General features: G+C 44.7%; 1 protein-coding gene across 1 annotated transcript in view; it reads right to left on the reverse strand.

The window, feature by feature from the left end:
• Positions 1-19,671, reverse strand: part of FNDC3A (fibronectin type III domain containing 3A) — an 84,211-nt gene extending 64,540 nt beyond the window's left edge. Inside the window, exons 1-2 of the mRNA XM_048501018.1 lie at positions 19,410-19,671; positions 13,330-13,405 (exon numbers count right to left, since the gene is read on the reverse strand). Of these exons, the coding sequence (XP_048356975.1) occupies positions 13,330-13,405; positions 19,410-19,421 (88 nt within the window). The 5' untranslated portion in view covers positions 19,422-19,671. The remainder of the gene's footprint in view (positions 1-13,329; positions 13,406-19,409) is intronic.
• Between the last annotated feature and the right edge of the window lie 794 nt (positions 19,672-20,465).

Raw genomic sequence — 20,465 nt, forward strand, 5'->3', positions numbered from 1 at the left:
TAAGCCTTCGCAGCTCAAGTGGCAGAGCGGGGAATCGAACCCGGTTCCTCCAGATTAGAATGCTCCTGCTCTTAACCTACTACGCCACTGCTTGGCCCTTGAACCCTCTTAATGGGATTCCCAACTAGAATGATGGACACCTAGGCCCAACCTTCACCAAATGGATCCAGCCCAATGCCAAAACCTACCCAGTTTTGAAAACAAAATAAAACAGGAATAAAACCATTCTAACAAGTAATGTTGAACTGTACTTGCCAGCAAAGCAAGTGAGGGTTGGGTAGGAGAAACCATCAAAGGTGAATATGATTCCGGAACTCATACAGATGCTGGCCAAGTGAACCAGGCTGAAGACTGGTCCACCTAGCTCCACCTGCCTGGCCCTGCCCCAGGGACAAGCCCAGCCAGCCCTGTGATTGGTTGGTTGGAGAGGAAAGCTGCAGGAAGTCTGGGAGAGCCGCCCCTACTCCACAACTGGGGACCTGTGTTGAGTCACAGACTAGGAAGTGGAAGTTCTAACAGAATTACTCCCCTCCATCAGTGACTTAGCAGATGGAGTAAGGTCAGTCACGGCTCCTGGCCTCTTAGTTGTCCAACACTTTGGATATTTCATGACATAGTTGGTTTTCTCTCCTCCTACACCACCAGCGTGGTATAGTGATTAAGAGCGGGTGGACTCTAATCAGGAGAACTGGGGTTGATGCCCCACTCCTCACCTGAGCAGTAGACTCTTATCCGGTGGACCAGATTTGTTTCCCTGCTCCCACACATGAAGCCTAATAGGTGACCTTAGGATAGTCACAGTTCTCTCAGAACTCTCTTGCCCACACCTACCACACCAGGTGTCTGTTGTGGGGAGCGGAAGAGAAAAGGAGTTTGTAAGACCCTTTGAGTCTCCTTACAGGGGAGAAAAAAGGGGTATAAATCCAAATACTTCTTCATCTTCTTATCCCTTGAAAAGGTAATATGGAAAATTACGTCTGTGTGCATACTACTTTTAGGGGAAGGGCAGTTGCTATTTGGTTAATGTTCATAGTCCCCCACCCCCAAGTACCATCTGCTCAATATGGAAGCTATTGTTTTATGGCATAACAAGAGTATGGAAGGATAATGTCTTTTTAAAGCATGGAAGAATTTGACGCATTCTAATTTGCATATTTTCCTCATTTGGTTAGGAGTGCAGGCATTTCCTTTTGGAATAAATCCACATGTATTGTAGCTATTCTTATGTCAAATAATATTTAATAGCGTGGCAACTGTTAGAAAATCTTAACTCATCGCACTACAGAGAATTCTTGAATGGACGATCGGTGCCATTCGTTTCTACAAACAGACCTCATTCATGCTAAACCTGGCAGGTGAATCACTCTGATGTACGAAATTACTCATCTACAACATAATAAGCCTTCACAGAACAGCCGTACCACCTGCGAAAAACTGCCACACAATAATGTTTTTGCTGCTGCTTTTATCCCGGTTCGATATAATGACAAATGAGAAGTTAAGAACATTCTTATGGCTGAGGGGGGATAAGAAATGCTTCCTGATGTTTAGGAGGAATCTCTTTTCCTTCGCCTTGAACCCGTGACTCCTGGTCCTAGTCTCTGGAGCCACAGAAAACAAGTTTGCTCCCTCACCAACATGCAGAGGCAGAGTGCTCACAGGGACATGTGGGGTCACACGTCCCCGGGCGCATGCCAGCTGGTCACTTGGGGGCAGATAATCACCCCCACACCCCTCCCCTCTGGCCTGTGCCGGCAGGTTGCTCCTTCAGCTGGTGGAACCACCTGGCTGGGCCGCCACCCTTAGCCCGGCCCCACCAGGCTGTACCCTCAGCTGGTGTAGGCTCCACCGGCTGAAAGAACAGCCTGGCAGGGGTGGGTCCGGGGGGAGAGTGTGGGGGACGCAGGGGGGCTCTTGCCGGCTAAGGTAAATGGGGCACTGGAGGGCGCAGGGGGGCAGAGCAGGTGTTTCCTCAGGAGCCATCCCCCCCCCCCCCGCCTCTGCCAACATCACATTCCTTCAAGTATCTTGGTTTGGGCCTGGGAAGGTGAAATATTGTGATGTGTTTAGGTTCCAAGACAGAAGAAAGCAAGTCTGTTTCTTTAATTTCCTCAAGTTGCTGGGCCCATGATCTACCTCTGGTGTTTTTAAACTTCTCATAATTTATCACCCTATTGGAGCGTAGATCCAAGTCGGGTTCTGTTTCCTGTTCAATTGGCTGCTGCAACTCCGTAGAGCAGTGATGGCGAACCTTTTCGAGACCAAGTGTCCAAATTGCAACCCCAAACCCACTTATTTGTCGCAAAGTGCCAACACGGCAATTTAACCCGAATACTGAGGTTTTAGTTTAGAAAAAATGGTTGGCTCTGAGGTGTGCGCTGCTTGGGAGTAAGCTTGGTGGTAGATGGTGGCTTTGCTTTGAAGCAACCGTGCAACTCTTCCAATGGGTGAATCACGACCCTAGGAGGGTTTACTCAGAAGCAAACCCCATTGCCAGCAACCGAGCTTACTCCCAGGTAAAGGATCGTGCTTTAGTTCTTCGCGTGAAAATCAGTGGAGTTTAACAGTGCTTAACAGGGTTACCTACACTGCTTCCCCAAAACTAGGTCTTAGGTTTAATGCTAATAATTGAGCCCAGCGGCCCAGGCCAGCCTAGATGTGGGGGGGGGGGCATTTTCCCCCACATGATGAACTCTATTTGCGAGTGCCCACAGAGAGGGTTCTGAGTGCCACCTCTGGCACCCATGCCATAGGTTTGCCACCACTGCCATATTGGAACAGAAGGAAGGATTGAGCTCAACCTGCAGAGTTGTGCCCACACATGAAGAAAGCTTTAAGATGGTTTCTCTTTCTACAAGGGTTGTCACAGCCTCCATTGGGGTACTGTTCTGAATTGCTTCATCAGGAAACCAAATTAAGTAATCTACAATGGGCATTATTTGATTGGAGGAAGCATTCATTCTTTCTGTAAATTGCTCACCCGAAGAAATTTCACTGGCATTCCTCTTTTTACTTGTCAAAAAGCTATTCTTGAGTGAGACTGATCTTTCTATAATTTCGTTTTGTTCTCCTTCCAGCAGGTGACCAAACGATTCTCCTACATTCTCCTCCAAAATCTCGCTTCCTGCCCATTGGTTGCTCAACTCAATTCCATAAACGATGTGCCATTACTTTGCATCAAATCAGCATCCTGTAATTTGTCCATACATCGATCCCGATTATCAACTGGTGCCCTCTTAATTAGAGGAACAATATTAGACAAGACTCGCGTGGGCATTACTCCTTTGGACCAAAGTTTCAAGGAGTGTGTCAATAAGCAAGTGGACACCTTTGTGGATTTAAACACCCAAATAATCCTTTGATAAAAAAATAATTAGAATGTATACTCCCCAAATCATCTATTGCAACTTCAATCAAAGTTTCCACCAAGATGTGAAAAGCCTCTTATATCGGGCACTACTTGCAATACAGTGATCCAAATGGCGGACAAAAATCAAAAATAAATTACATGCCCTGGGGTCTTCTGTAGTTGTCCCAATTGTCAGAAAGGGAAATATTTCAGACTATCAAAAAAAACCCTCCTAAAGGAAGAATTCCTGATCTTGCTGAAGGAAGCCAATAAATTTTGTTCCCCTCTCTATTTGAATATTCCATTTACAAAATTAAACATCACTGGGTATCTGTACAGAGTACATGGTAGAGGGCCCTGACCTTAGCTAGATGTTGTTGTTGTTGTTATTATTATTCAATTTGGTATACCGCCCCATCCCCGAAGGGCTCTGGGCGGTGTACAACATCAACATAAAATACAATAACAAGAGGGCGAGTAAATAGCAACTAATAAATAATACCTAACATTAAGAACTCAGCCCCATAAACTCTAAAATTATTAATTTAATTTAAAACAGCAATTGCTACATAAAATTGGCATCCTGCAAACCCTTACTTAAAAATCCTCCTAACAAGGGAAGAGGGAAGAGGGAGGCACAGTGGGTCCCAAAGATGTAAAGGGACCCTCACAGGAGAACAGGGGGGGGGGGGGGCACAATTCAGCGACTGGTCTCTCCAAAGGCCCAGTGGAGCAACTCAGTCTTACAGGCCCTGCGGAAATCGCCAAGATCCCGCAGGGCCCGGACAGCTGGAGGGAGAGTGTTCCACCAGGCCGGGGCCAGAGCCGTAAAGGCCCTGGCCCGGGTGGAGGCCAGTTGCATCATCGAGGGGCCAGAGACTTCCAGTAGATTGGCCTCTGCCGAACGCAGAGGCCGAGTAGGGACATATGGGGTAATGCGGTTTTACCTTCCACCCTTAGACAGAGGAGAGGCACTTAGGAACTCCACATAAGGAAAGGATATGCAGTTGTGTTACCAGCTGCGAAGAATTGGTTTTGCATGTCCTGTTACATTGCCCCCCCCCCCTGTAATTTGTCTAGAAAGATATATCTATGCCCATTGTTGGAAGGGACTGAGAACTTATTGGATGAACAAAGAGTTGTATTTCTCTTAAATGGTGAGTCCAAGGACAAGTTGGAAATTCTGGCCAAATGTGATGTTATTGCCTCATGAGCCTAACTGGTTTTAGGATTGTAAGTGTATTATGCCATTAAAGGTTTCTTTGAACTTTGAATTTTTGATTGCAACCAGTAATTATTGACCTCTTGGAGGGAGGACTGATGGAACCTTTCATGTCTCCCTATAATATCCCTATTTTACCTGTTAAAAAGCCAGATGGGAGTTTCAGATTAGTACAAAAATTAAGCCAAACTTTTGTTAAAGTAAAGTATCCTATTGTTTGTAATCCGTACACATTGCTTAGTCATATTCCCTCAAAACATGGGTGGTTTATTTGAAGAATACATTATGGCCATGTCCTTTGGACCCAAACAGTAGGAAATATTTTCCTTTGAGTGGGAGACATGGGAAGGGGGGGGGAATAGTGAACCTGAAGGTTTGGACCAGTGGCGTAGCATCAACAGGACTGCGGGGGCATGACGCCCCGGGTGCACGCCACAGTGAGGGCATGGCCAGGGCATGGAGGGGGCATTCTGGGGCAAGGCGAGCAGTGCTGCGGCAGGGGGGCAGGGTGCACATGTGCCCCTGGTGCAGTTCCCCTCGCTCCACCCCTGATTTGGACTGAGATGGAAAAGGGGAAAGGCAGTTTGGCAGGCACCAGTTCTCACTCTTCCTTCCCAGACCAAACCTTTTCACATGTTTGTAACAACCAGAAATGGAACAGCCTTGGCAGTTCACACCCAAAAGTGGGCAGGGAAAAAAAATCATCCAGTAGCTTTCCTGTCTAAACTGCTGGATTCAGTAATACAAGGGTACCCCAGTTGCCTCCAAGCATGTGCTGCGACTGCCTTGATAGTAGAAGAGAGCAAAAAAATTAACCCTGGGAGCAGAGATGGGATCCAGCAGGTTCTCACCAGTTCCCAAGAGTGGGTTACTAACTATTTGTGTGTGCTGAGAGGGGGTTACTAATTGGGTCTGCTTTTCCATTAGAAATTCCATTAGGTCCAAAAATCATAAAGTCCTGTTGTTCCCTATGTGGCTGGTTAGCGAAGGTAGAAAACGGGATAATTCTCCCTGTTGGGCTGTTTTAAAAACATGTTTTAGAAATAGGGTAAAGTTCCTTGTTTAAGGGAAGTATCCTTCTTCTGATTTCTAGAAACAAAATTAAGTATTTGAAAGTATTAAGTATTTGACAGGCAGGCAATTAGAGGAGAAGTAGTTTCTGTTGGCAGTAGACAATAGGACTTGCTATAATGAGTTTACATTATGGACAGAAACATACTAGATGGAAATTAGGAACTTTTTTTACAGTAAGAGTTTTTTACAGTAACAGAGAAATTATTAATGCCCCGCCCCTGGAATGCCCGGCCACGCCCCCGTCGTGCCCCACCTAGCCCCATTGACGCTACACCACTGTTTGAATCCCACCACCAAGGGAACATTGTATATTTTCAGTTCTCTAATAGGATTGATTTTTCCATCCATTGATGAAAGTTAGTGAGGGAGCTCTTGTTACCTCAAGCCTGATCTGGAATTATTGCTTTCAGAAGCCCCTTGAAACATTCAGAGCCCTGCTGGATCAGACTGGAGGTCCAAGTCCAGCATCCTGCCTCACACAGTGACCAATCAGTTCCTCTGGAGGTCCAACAACAGGGCACAGAGGCCGAGGCTTTCCTCGATGTTGCCTCATGTCTCTTCTCTTCAGGCAGCATGGCTGCTAGCCACTCTCTTCCATCAATGTGTCTAATTCCCTTGCAAAGCCATCTGCCTGTGGATACCATGTGGTAGGCCGGGGGTACCCGTGGTCAGAGGTGGGATCCAGCAGGTTCTCACCAGTTCCTGAGACTGGGTTACTAATTATTTGTATGTGCCGAGAGGGGGTCACTAATTGGGTCTGCTTTTCCGTTAGAAATTCCATTAGGTCCAAAAATCATAAAGTCCTGTTGTTTCCTATGTGGCTGGTTAGTGATGGTAGAAAACGGGATAATTCTCCCTGTTGGGCTGTTTTAAAAACATGTTTTAGAAATAGGGTAAAGTTCCTTGTTTAAGGAAAGTATCCTCCTTTTGATTTCTAGAAACAAAATTAAGTATTTGAAAGTATTAAGTATTCGACAGACAGTCAATTAGAGGAGAAGTAGTTGTTTCTGTTGGCAGTAGACGATAGGACTTGCTATAATGAGTTTAAATTATGGACAGAAAGACACCAGCTGGAAATTAGGAACTTTTTTTTACAGTAAGAGTTTTTTACAGTAACAGAGAAATTATTAATGCCCCGCCCCTGGAATGCCCGGCCACGCCCCCGTCGTGCCCCGCCCAGCCCCATTGGCCACTGTTTGAATCCCACCACCATGGGAACCTGTTACTAAAATTTTTGGATCCCACCACTGCCTGGGAGGGGCATTGGTGGTACAAACTCCTCACCAATTTAAAACTTTGCTAACACAAAAGGCAGGACATTGGCTGGCTGATCCCAGATTATTAAAATATAAAACTACATTGTTGGAGCAAAATGATTTAATACTGGTGACTGGCCCAGCTCTCATTCCAGCAGATTTTCTTACACAAGGCAGCCCATGAGAAAATCTGTGGAAACATGATTGTGGTAAAAGTTATTGACTTTTAGACTAAGGCCCATTTTAATCTGAGAAATAAACCCATTTCTGGGGCAGTGGAAGTCTACACAGATGGGTCCCCTAAAATGGTGGAGGGGAAGAGGACAAGTGGGTATGCTATAGTGGAAGGGAGAAGTTTAAAAGAGTCAGGTAAATTACGAGTGGCTTGGTCAGCCCAAGCCTGTAAATTATATGCACTTAAAAGGGCATTGTAGCTTTTTGTGCACCAAAGCATAAAATTTTATACAGATTCAAAATATGCCTACCTATGTTTAATAGGCTAATGCATATTAACTTTTACGCCCTGGTATGAATAAGAGGTGTTGATAATGATCAGGGGAGGGGGAGGGGGACTTGCTACATGTGGGGTAGTGGCTTATGATATGTTTATGACATGTAATAGGCGGATCTGAAAGTGATTCTAAATATCCTTAGCCAATGGGGGAATGGAGAGGGACCATTGCATCATGGGAGATAAGGGAAAGATAAACTTTTATCTCAGTTCCACAGGGCCTGTAAATTAAAGTTGTTCTGCCGGGCCTTTTCTGCTGAGCCAGCTGGGCATCCTTTTTTCTAAGATCATTCCTGGTCCTTGTTTGGATACAGCCCACGCATCCATTTTAACGTCTCCATGTGGATTTTTTTATGTCATCTGTTTGTAATCTGTTTTTAAGCCTATACTATTTATAATGTTTAAATGTCCATTTTATATTATTTATTGTATTGATTCTTTTATATGATTTTATTGTGAGCCATCCTGAGTCCTTCGGGAGGTTGGCAGGGTATAAATGCAACAAACAAACAAACTGTTGTAATCTCTATGCGGCTTCGAGTAGAACAGGAAACACCACTTGCTCTGCCCCTTTTGATAATAAACCTGTTAAATTTTAACCAGTGGGTTCAGTGAATGGTTTCTCCTGAACCTGAGTATAACAGGTTACAATGAAAAACCTAATAAAACGGGTGACTGAGAGTGTTTATAACAGATCTGGGCGGTGCAGATGGGGGGTGGGGGGAGGCTGAGAAAGAATGACTTGGCTTTGGCGATCTGATGAACAACATGGTGGATCAGAAATGTAAACCTAGGTCTCTTTGACTAATGTCCAGTATTTCCAGTACCATGTTAAACAGAGCTACATCTTTCTGGTCCTGTTGACTTTAAGGGACTTAGAAAGGTGGAACTCTGCTTAGGGATTGTATTGTTTATCTCTAACCTCACCTCACTTCTGCAGGAAAAAATCCATGAACAGATTGAAGACACAGCTGCTGCTGAAACGTTCCTCTTTCTTTCTCTCTCTGCTGGAATCAACGCTTCGGTCCCATGCGTACGAAATTCTATCATTCTTATCCTGTTTGTTAGATGCTATCCTTGTTCAAGTAATGTACATGACAATAGCCTACAACTGGCATAAACCCTACAAAGTTAATAATATTTTTACAAAAATCAAATAAAACCACAAATTACTGCCCGTCAATGGAAACCCAAATGTGCTGGCTTTTGTTGTTGTTAAATAGCAACTGACTTTCAGTGACCCCAGAGGCGGTGGGTTCTGGTAGGGTTTTTGCCCAGTAAGGTTTCTGAACAGCTATTGGGGATTTCATTGACTGTGCAATTTTTTTAAAAATGTTGCTTTTGACAACAACAGCCATTACAAAAATCTTCACTGTGTGTGTGTGAAGTAAAGCTACGGCAATCATTTCACGGCTGGCTCTGCCTCCTGCCTCCTGTGGCAGCCATTTTGTGGCTATGGCCACCATGACACATCAGAATTTTAAAGGTGCCTGCAGGCTTTAAAAGGGTGAGATCCAGAGGTGGGATCCAGCAGGTTCTCACCAGTTCCCGAGAGTGGGTGACTCATTATTTGTGTGTGCCGAGAGGGGGTTACTAATTGGGTCTGCTTTTCCATTAGAAATTCCATTAGGTCCAAAAATCATAAAGTCCTGTTGTTTCCTATGTGGCTGGTTAGCGAAGGTAGAAAACGGGATAATTCTCCCTGTTGAGCTGTTTTAAAAACATGTTTTAGAAATATGGTAAAGTTCCTTGTTTAAGGAAAGTATCCTTCTTTTGAAATTAAGTATTTGAAAGTATTAAGTATTTGACAGGCAGTCAATTGGAGGAGAAGTAGTTGTTTCTGTTGGCAGTAGACGATAGGACTTGCTATAATGAGTTTAAATTATGGACAGAAAGATACCAGCTGGAAATTAGGAACTTTTTTTTTACAATAAGAGTTTTTTACAGTAACAGAGAAATTATTAATGCCCCGCCCCCGGAATGCCCAGCCACGCCCCGTCATGCCCAGTCCAGCCCCACTGGCGCTACGCCACTGTTTGAATCCCACCACCATGGGAACCTGTTACTAAATTTTTTGGATCCCACCACTGGTGAGATCCCTGCCAAAGAGTTTTCAGTGCAAAAGATGAAGAGGCGTGGTTTGCTGTTGCCTTCCTTTGTTTCACAACTCTGGTAATGGGAAAAGGCAGTAAATTTAGTATGACTAGTATTGTTATTGGAATCGTATTGTGATTGTAGGGTTGTATGCTTGAAACCTGTGAGATCAAGTTTGTTCAAGGGTTGCCAGGCATGGCCCGGAAACTTGCAAGAGATGGGGAGGCAGGTATTTACTGGGGGAACAACTACTCCTGCTGCATGATGATGTCATTTCTGGTACAGCCACGAGCCCACCCTGAGTCTGACTTCAGGCGGGAAAGGGCAGGATATAAATCTAATAAAATAAGTAAAATAAACCCAGGAACGCCAGCACTGTGCTGAGGCGATGCTTTAGCACTTGCCCTAAAACTCTATTGCATGAAAAGAAGTGCTCAAGCATTTCACTAGGGCGATGCTGGCATTTCCTGGTCATGTGGGAAGTGATGTCATTGTGCAGTGCCCCATCATTTGGCTGGCCTGCTGCCACCTGCCAACTAGCTGACTGTCAGCAGGTAGTATCTATAATTGCCAGGAGTTTGCCTACCATTACCAGGAACCTGACAAGTCTAGTTTGTCCCTTTGAGCAAGAGAACTGCATTGGAAGACTCTGGCTTTCAGGGGACCAGAAAAGTTGGACTTTGCTACCAGGTTTCCCTGAATATAAGACATCCCCTGAAAATAAGACATAGTAGATGCTTTGCTGAAGTGCGAAATATAAGGCATCCCCCGAAAGTAAGACGTAGCAAAGTTTTTGTTTGGAAGCATGCCTGACAAACAGAACACAGAAAAATAAGACATCCCCTGGAAATAAGACATAGCGCATCTTGGGGAGCAAAAATTAATATAAGACACTGTCTTATTTTCGGGGAAACACAGTAGTTGATATCACGCAATGACCTCAAAATACATTATCCTCAGCAAGTTTCTGTTTTCTGTTACACCAAAGCGTTGTGTTATACACATCCTGTTGTATTGTTTTGTACGTTGGAAAGTTTCAACTTAAAGAAATTTATGAACTTACATTGTTGTACGAGTTCTGTTCCAAATTTATCCCCACAGAAATCAGGCACAATCTCATCCACGCTTATTTTTCATATTAAATAGCCATGCATACTACCAGAGCTGAGACCTCAGCTAATTACCCACTCGTCCCATGCCAGAAGTGGTCTCAGTTTTCCTGCAGAAAGCATGAACCACACGTGTGGCAAGAGGAAGCACATTGGGACAAGAAATATTGCCCCAATGCTGCTGCTGCAGAAGAAGAAGAAGAAGAAGAAGAGGAGGAGTTTATATCCCCCCTTTCTCTCCTGTAAGGAGACTCAAAGGGGCTTACAATCTCCTTGCCCTTCCCCCCTCACAACAAACACTCTGTGAGGTAGGTGGGGCTGAGAGAGCTCCGAGAAGCTGTGACTATGCACCTCATTTCTTGGCGTGCTGCAAGCAGGAAGTGCGTTGGAAAAAGATTTCTTGCCCTGACGCACTTCCTGTCCCACTGCGCACCACAGTGCTGGTGGGTAATTGACCCTCAAGTGTTTTTGACTCTACGTGGCATATGTGACAGCTGTCACAGAACAATTCCAAAATATTGTGGGAAAAGTCTCCATGCTTGTTAACGAGAGGACTAAGTTAAAGGTAACCAGGAATAAGCAACTGTAGCGTCGATAAGGGTTGAATCCCCGCTGGAAAATTCTACGCAGATCAAAACCAGTTCATAGTGAAACTGCACCTCTTCATCAGAGTTTCAACCTCCCCACCGCAACATGCACACAGCAGACACACAGAGGCCTATCCTGGGTTCCAGAAATGTAGCAATCTCCACTACCAGGCGATCTCGTTTCACCAGTCTCCCCTGATTGGCTGGCGTGCCTTGTTGGGGCGGGACCTTTCTCCCTGCGAAAACGTGCCGTGTTGGGGCGGGACCGCAAAAAAAGTTAACGTTTTCTAGTTTAACGTTCACTGGGATGAACGTTTATGCGGCTTATTGGGTGAACAGTTAACCGTTTGACTGTGTGAACAGTTAACGATTAAATCGTTACACGTTTGACCGGCTCACGTCCCCTTCTGCTCTTGCTCAACGATGGCAAAAGCAAAAACGAAACCCAGGAAAGGCTGGCTGCACGCACATCGCTTCAGCGCCAGCAGAGCGCTGATTGGTTGCCCAAGTTTTGCGCCACGCTCCAGGGTGGGAAACGAAACCCTGTCCCCTCCCCCTCGGATCTGTCTCTGAACCGTGCCAATGTGGTTTGACCCACTTGCAAGCAGGTTCTGCTGGGAAGTGGGATAAGGGGAAGAACGAGAGCTAGAAACTGGAAGAATCCATGTCTGTCGCACAAGCAACGGGAAGGTCGTCCCTGAAACCAGGTTACTTTGCGTCCTGAAATCTGGCTAAAAAGGTAGTGGGGATTCGACCAAGGAAGCATTGCACAGCTGAAGATGTGCCCTGTGAATAGATACTATCAACAAAGATAATGCAGGAAGCTGCATGGATTGCCGTAGCCAACAACAGCCATGGCATGTCCCTCTTCTTTATTGGAATGCAACAAGTGTCTATTAGACTCTTTCCTCATGCAAGGCTGAAAATGGCTCCGAGTCCTCACACAAATGTAAAATCTGCAGCAGCTGCAAGATCTGTGGTGTTTCTCTTCCAAAACTTTCCCCACACTCAAACGTCACGTGTGTCCGCGCAAAAAGCACAAGAGAGGCTCAAATGCCCTTTATCAGGATTGGAAACGAAAGATGGAGGGTTGAAGAGTCATGCTCTAAGCTTGCACAAAGGCCTTGTGGGCCCAAGCTAGGTTGCCAGCAAGCCTGGATTTTTAAAAGGGACCTGTCCCTTTAATAGAGATTTAATATATGGAAATAGACAGCTGTAGCTGGTCATGATGAACAACATTCTGCTAAGCCTCTGTTAAAGGGACAAAACATTTTTCCCCTATAGGCAGCTGGCATCTCCAGCCCCAACCTATGTACATCCCTGAGGTCTCTTCCACACGTGCAGAATAATGCACTTTCAGTCCACTTCCACACTTGTTTGCGAGTGGATTTTGCTATTCCGCACAGTAAAATCCAGCTTCAAAGTGGATTGAAAGTGCATTATTCTGCATGTGCGGAAGGGACCTGAGTGCAGCATACTCTGCAAACATGCAATTCACAATGCAAATGTTAGAGACTGGGGTGGGTAACAATCCACGTTTTCCAGGTTTGGTTCTCCATGTGACTTAAGCCATTTGGGCAGCTATTGCAAAAAAAAAAAAAAGCAGGCTATATATGAAGTACCAATAAATAAATGTGTTGGACTGAACATATACATAGGTAGACTGTACTCCTTAACTACCATTCCATTTATGGCTACCAATCTTGATCCTCTTTGATCTGAGATTGCAAATGCCTTAACAGACCAGGTGATCGGGAGCAACAGCCACAGAAGGCCATTGCTTTCACCTCCTGCAGGTGAGCTCCCAAAGGCACCTGGTGGGCCACTGCGAGTAGCAGAGAGCTGGACTAGATGGACTCTGGTCTGATCCAGCTGACTTGTTCTTATGTTCTTATGAGGTCACGGACTTCTGCAATAAAACCTTATCACAAAAACACTGCTAGAAGCTTTCTAACAAACACTCTGACTCCAGTCATGTGTTCATGCATTGTCAACAACTATAATAATCATACACGTCTCTTTCCAGACAGCAACGGTGCTTAATTATTCATTCAAATTATTTTGGCTTATAAAAAGGTGGGTGGGAAATAAGGATTTGGGTTAATCTATGAGATAAACCCACTGTACCTGTAATGCACTGAAATTGTCCATCTTCTCTTCTTATTGTAAATGTTTCTCCTGGATTCACCTGGACCAGAATAACCTTCAAAATGATTAAATGTGCACAATTAGATACCATACATTCAACATAATTCTTTATTCCTGGTTAATGAAAGAATATGTCCCACCCGCTTCCCTTCCCCGCCCCCCTCTCCTTCTCTCTGTCTTCACACAGTGGACTGTGCTAATGTAACCCCCATGCTCAGAATGGGTTGACCCAGAAAGGGGTGGAGACCCAAAGCTGCAGAGCTCATGTAGTTTGGAGGAGACAAGGCTACCAGACTCAGACCTTGATTGGTATAAACCCTTAACACCTTGTTAAGGTAACTGCAATGTTGTTGGGAACTACTGGGAAGGTAGTTGTTTATTTTTGCTATGTTGTAAATGTTGGAATTTATTGTTTCAGGGTTCTTTTTGTGGTTGTAATGGGTGAGAGTTCTCCTGGAAACCTTCATCATGTTGAATCCTGTTCATCAAGCCCTTGGAGTCTTCAGGAGCCAACCCACTTGCCAAGAAGAATTGGACTTGGCTGTATCAGTAGACTGTAAATATAAGGACTTGAAAATGCAACCTGAACAGGACCTTGAAGTGTGATGTTAAATGTTGATGTGATATGTTATATGTTAAGAAAGTAAACCATTTTGTTTTTAAAAATTGTTGTTGCAAACTCATTCCAAGTTCTGCCCCACTGAACCCACAAGCTGAGGTTACACTAGCTGCTTCTCAGAATTCCTTCAAGAGAGATGACTATGGAAACTTCAGGTGCAGTCAATTGCCAGCGTCTTTCAAGGGCTTTAAATCAAGACCCCCTTTGAAAGTACCTATCCAGCAGTGTGATTCAATGCAGTTACTCCAAACTAAGCCAACTGAAGTCAATGGACTTAGGTGGGAGTAATTTTTGCATCACATTGTACTTCAGAGGTAGAACTCATTTGGTAAAGGATACTTGGAAAATGCAATGTTGGAGGCTTTCATGGCCGCAAATGTGGGTTTTTTCCCAGGCCGTGTGGCCATGGTCTGGTAAATTTTGCTAAGGTTTCACCCGTATCAGTGGCTGGCATCTTCAGAAGCATCCCATGATGAGATGTGTTTCAATTTGTGGCACAGTTGTGACATGCCTCTGAAGATGCCAGCCATAGATGCGGGTGAAACATTAGGCGCAAAAACTACCAGACCCTGGCCACATAGCCCAAAAACCCCCCAAACAGCCGGATACTTGGACAATCCTATAGATCAGTTGGTAAAGCTATAGACGCCTATATCCAGCTCAAAACATAGTTGTCTTTTTGGCAATTATGGTGGCTAACATTCGTATCTCTCCCAAACACCTAGGTAGCCAGACTGGAGATCTCTTGGAATTACAGCTAACTGCCAAATTATAGAGATCAGTTCTCTTCAATTAAATGGTTGCTTCAGAGGGTAGACCCTACAGCATTATACTCTGCTGAAGTCCTTCCGCTCCCCCAACCCTGCCGTTCCCAAGCTGCATGCCCAGTGGTGGGATCCAAAAATTTTAGTAATAGGTTCCCATGGTGGTGGGATTCAAGCAATGGCGTAGCGCCAATGGGGCTGGGCGGGGCACGACGGGGGCGTGGCCGGGCATTCCGGGGCATTAATAATTTCTCTGTTACTGTAAAAAACTCTTACTGTAAAAAAAAAGTTCCTAATTTCCAGCTGGTGTCTTTCTGTCCATAATTTAAACTCATTATAGCAAGTCCTATCGTCTACTGCCAACAGAAACAACTACTTCTCCTCTAATTGACTGTCTGCCAAATACTTAATACTTTCAAATACTTAATTTTGTTTCTAGAAGTCAAAAGAAGGATACTTTCCCTAAACAAGGAACTTTACCATATTTCTAAAACATGTTTTTAAAACAGCCCAACAGGGAGAATTATCCCGTTTTCTACCTTCGCTAACCAGCCACATAGGAAACAACAGGACTTTATGATTTTTGGACCCTTTATGCCTATTAAAGGTTAATAAAGATAAAGAAAAGATTTTTGGACCTAATGGAATTTCTAAATGAAAAACAGACCCAATTAGTAACCCCCTCTTGGCACACACAAATAATTAGTAACCCACTCTCGGGAACTGGTGAGAACCTGCTGGATCCCATCTCTGTGCACGCCCAAATTTCCAGGTATTTTCCAACCCAAAGTTAGCAGTTCTGCTCCCCAAGACTTTGCAAAACAAAAACACCGAGGACTTTTCCTCATTCTAATTTTCCGCACTTCTGTTTCTTTGGGTGGGGGGTGGAGTGGGGTTGTATGTATCCTGTTCCGCCTGTGTTTTGTTCCCTCTAGTGTTCCCATCTAGTGTTCAATCTGATATAACACTGGTTTGTGTCTGGCATATCTCCCTGCAAATTCAAACTGCAGGTTTTTCAGGTATAAATCTGTGTTATATCAAATCGACCACGAGGGGGAGCAAAACACGTGTAGAAAAGACACTCCCCCCCAAAACACAGGAAAATGCGAATGCTGAAAAGTCTCTTGTCACCTGACCTGCCAAGCAACAAGGTTTGTGCATCTTTGTTTCAGAATTTGTATAATTGGCTTTGTGAAACATGAAAAGGAAGATATGAAAACTGGCATCTTCTTGCCCTGTTGCCAACTTTTTGAAAAGCTGTCCTTCCAGACAGTGACAGAGATGCTTGAGAACATCAGCACTGTGAAACAGATAGGTCTGGTCTAGTTAATTTGGATCTAAGACATTATTTCATTCAGACTTCATTCAGCCTACAAGGTTAACAAGCAGCACAGAATGTATCTACTAACTAGGCCAGTGGTGGCGAACCTTTGGCACTCCAGATGTTATGGACTACAATTCCCATCAGCCCCTGCCATCATGACCAGCAGGGGCTGATGGGAATTGTAGTCCATAAAATCTGGAGTGCCAAAGGTTCGCCACCACGGAACTAGACAGTGTCTAGTATCCTGATCTGCCCCTTTTATTACTTACAGAAATAAAACACCTTCTAAGCTCACTGGACTTTCCTCAGGATTGCTACACTAGACACATGTTGCAGTAATCCATATCAGAAACCTTCCGGCATTACTACAACAAGGGATCTACTCTTGCTCAAATGCACGGTCAACAAGACCTGACCCATGTCCTGTTTGATATGAGATGGCCACATATAACCTTACTCTGAGCAATTCTATCTTCACTTTGAGCATGGGAAGTATAGCACAGGGTCAGGAATGTCCCGCAAATGCGGACAGACTTGATATAATGGTTACAACCCTGAACCCAGATTCAAGCTAACCAGCCATGAAATTTACTGGGTGACCTCAGATGAATTACTTTTCTGAAAGCTAGACTTCCTCACAGAGTTATTGTGACCGATAAAATTTGAGGAGGAGTGGAGAACCATTCACACTACCAGATGACAGTTGACATACTACATCAAGGTCCCCAATATTTTTGACCCAACAGGCAAATTTCGAATTCAGACATGGCACGGTGGGTGCAGCAACAAAATGGCTGCCACAAAATGGCTGCCGCAGGAGGTCGAGCCAACCACAAAATGATGGCCGTACTGTTCTAAAATTGTGTAGTTCCGTGTCGTGGTGCCAGCTGCTACCAAAACAACATTTTTTCAAATTCCGCATAGCCAACAAATCTACAATAGTTAATCGGAAGCCTTGTTGGGCAAAAGCTCCACCTGACCTCAACCACTTACTGAAAACAAATGCTAGAAAAGGTGTCTGAGGCACCATGGCTTCCATGGGCAACAAGCTGTGGGCCCCTGCAATATGGAAGAAGGAGAAGGAGAAGAGGAGGAGGAGTAGTAGTTTGCATTTATACCCCACCTTTCTCTCCTGTAAGGAGACTCAAGGTGACTTACAAGCTCCTTTCCCTTCCTCTCCCCACAACAGACACCTTGTGAGGTAGGTGGGGCTGAGAAAGTTCCAAAGAACTGTGACTAGCCCATGGTCACCCAGCAGGCATTATGTGTAGGAGGGGGAAAACAAATCCAGTTTACCAGATAAGAATCTGCCACTCAAGTGGAGGAATAAGGAACTGAACCCGATTCCCCAGATCAGAGTCCACCTGCTCTTAACCACTATACCACACTGGCTGTCAAGAGCAAGTGCAAGGTATGCTGGGGATTTTCAAACCAGTAATGGTGAACTTTGGAGTTCTACAGAAATGTGCCCTGCTGTAGACTAGGCCCGTGGTGGCGAACCTTAGGCATTCCAGATGTTATGGACTACAATTCCAATTGGCCATGCTGGCAGGGGCTGATGGAAATTGTAGTCCATAACATCTGGAGTGCCAAAGGTTCGCCACCACTGGACTAGGCCATCCTGTTCAATGTTTTTGACTTTGACTAGCTGGGCTCTCCGGAGCCTCAGATCAAGGCCTTTCACATCACCTCCAGGTAGAGTTGCCAATATACCTGGACAAAAGTGTCATCCTTTGAACCGAGGAGTATTAATATGTGGAAGCGGGCCGTTGAAGCTTCTCACGGCATAGAGATTAATAACATCACCTAGTAAATAACATTCCATTAAGCCTCTATTAAGAGGGAGGACATATTTGTTCTGGTAGGAAAGGCAACTCCCCCTTACACACACACACAGTAAGAATACTTTCTCCAGGTGTCTGGCAAACCTATTTCCAGGTGACAGTGTTTTAGATCACAGCATGAATGCCCATACTCCATATGCTGAAGAGTGTTTTTTTTTTAAAGTATTCAGGTAGAGATAATTAAACGGGATAGAAAAGAAAACCCAAAAGACTAGCTCGTGATTAAAGCTACCAACCGTGTCCAAATTCAGCTGAATAGGGTGAAACGCACATTTCAAAATATAACTGTCAGTTCGTGTTAGCACCAACTCCCTGAAAGAAAGCGTCTCCTATTCCAGCAGCAGGCAGGGATTCGGAGACGGAACACTGCAATTTAGTACTTAACATCATATGCCTGTGAGTCATGAACCGAGCGTGCTCTCGCAGCTCTCCCGAAAGACGGTCGGGGCTGCATTGTAATCAGCCCAGGAATCAAAAGCTCGTTCTATCTATTTTCCGGGGCAGAGGGTATCTGGAAAGAGCCGATTGTTTCATAATTAAAGCAGAGAGACATGAGTCAGGTGCCAGAGCGCTCAAGTTTTCCAAACTGTCTCAATTCGTTCTTGCTTGCCCTTGGATCAAACGATAATTTTACAGCTGAGTTGTGAGCCCCCTAATGTTTGTACTTGGAGAGGCTTTCTTTTTTATCAATGGGAATATTTGTAGGTCACTGTTCCCCCCCCCCCCCCCCAACATGGTCTCAGCACAGCAAAGCTGATATTAAAATCTATCACTGAAATTGATTACGCTCAGGCTAATGCTGGTGACCCAGCATCTAATATATTAGTAATGAGATTCTGAGCATTAAGGTTGGGTTGCACAAGGGATAGTGTGGAATAATCCCCCTAACTTAAAACTCGAAGAATAAGGAGAGAGCAGAACAACAGCTGGGTTCTAATGAAAACAAACTGTGTTTTTGGTGAAAAGCCAGGGTATTGCTTAGGAAGGGAAACGGGGAGTGAGCAACATTCAGATCTCCAGAGCTCTAAGTCCGTATTTTAAAGGAACCACATTTCTGCATATGATTTAAAAAAACAGCATCCTCTCCTGGGTTACTTTGCTGTGAACATACAGATTGCAACTTTGATAGTTATCTAAACACACAACTCCATTGCTTCTTACTACACAACAGCCAATAAAAATCCACAAATGGAAAAGAAACATGCCTCACCAAGACAACATTTTGCAGCCTTAGAGCAGATGTAATTGGGACCTACTGTTCATAAGAAGTAATTTGGGTGAAGCGTGGCAGGCTCAAATTGATTTTAAGATCAATTGCCACACAGTAAAGCAAAAACAACTTACACATAAATTGTAGAAAAGCATACGCTAAACTCGTCACCGTTAATGCGTGCCCTCGTTTTATGTCTTATTTTCCAGCAAAGCGTGGCTTGTAAATGGAACGCATTCAAATCGAGTGACTTGCTTCGTCTAGGAAACCGTGCCAAAAGACCAGACATTCAACTCACCGTTGCCCGCATTCTTGAACGTCTCTCATTCAACTGGTGCTACCAGGGTGAGAGAGGATAAAAGGAAGACTCAGTTGTCACCGCTCCGAATTCTCCAACCCATCCCATTCACTGAACATGGAGGTGATCTTCGCTGTTCGTGCAGAAAGTTGACCTCATTATTTAGCAGCGCAATCTGAACTCGAAGGCTGGTAGCATGTCATGGTATTCCTCCTGACAGCCGCACATCCATCAACCGTTTAGAGGCAGTATGCTGAAGGTATGATCAATTACCACTCCAGCCTGCAATGCCTGCCTCAAGCATCAGCTTCCAATCAAATTAGCCAATGCAGAGAGAGCTTCTTGAGATGCCTGGTGCCCTGTCCCCATGGCAACTGAACCAACAAATAGCTGCCAGCAGCATCTGCTTCTGGATGTCAGTCCACAGAAGACGAGAGTTCAGGGAACAAAGCTTCCGAAAATATTCTTCTTTAAAATGATATTTTTTTCTTCCCTGATTCCAAGCTGGAATATTCTAGCTGGAACACGTCCACTTCTGCCTTTGGCTGAGGATATGGGAAGCGGTGGGCGGCGACAGTCTATTAGCAGATGAACTGTAGCAGAGAAATCCCTCGTCCCCAAGGACTTTGCTGTATCCATTTATTTCCTGCACCTCCTCGCTCTTTCGGCACGCCTGTTAACCTGTCTGCACGTACAGTACCGAAAACACATATTTGACGTTTCTCTTGCTGCTGCCTCCCGAGTCTGCCTGAGAAGTCATATTTGTCTCTTTCGCCTGAAGCTTCGTCACGTAGGATAATGAGCTCGGCTGCATATGTAGAAAGGCTAATTGAAATGTTTTTAGGCAGGTCGGCAGAAAGAGTGGATGCCTGCTGAGGAGAAAGGAAATACGGAAAAAGAGACGGGGGGAGACTGTTGGAAGAGAAGAGGGGAGAACGTAGTCGGGAGAGTGTGTGAAAGAGAAAGAAGGATATTGGCATGGCTTCTAGAAGGAAGGCTGCCAACTTCTCATTTTATTTTATTATAGCTCACCCTCCCTAACCAAGGGAGATAACG

Source organism: Sphaerodactylus townsendi, linkage group LG01 (genome assembly GCF_021028975.2).
Source record: "Sphaerodactylus townsendi isolate TG3544 linkage group LG01, MPM_Stown_v2.3, whole genome shotgun sequence".
In the NCBI taxonomy this organism is placed as follows: domain Eukaryota; kingdom Metazoa; phylum Chordata; class Lepidosauria; order Squamata; family Sphaerodactylidae; genus Sphaerodactylus; species Sphaerodactylus townsendi.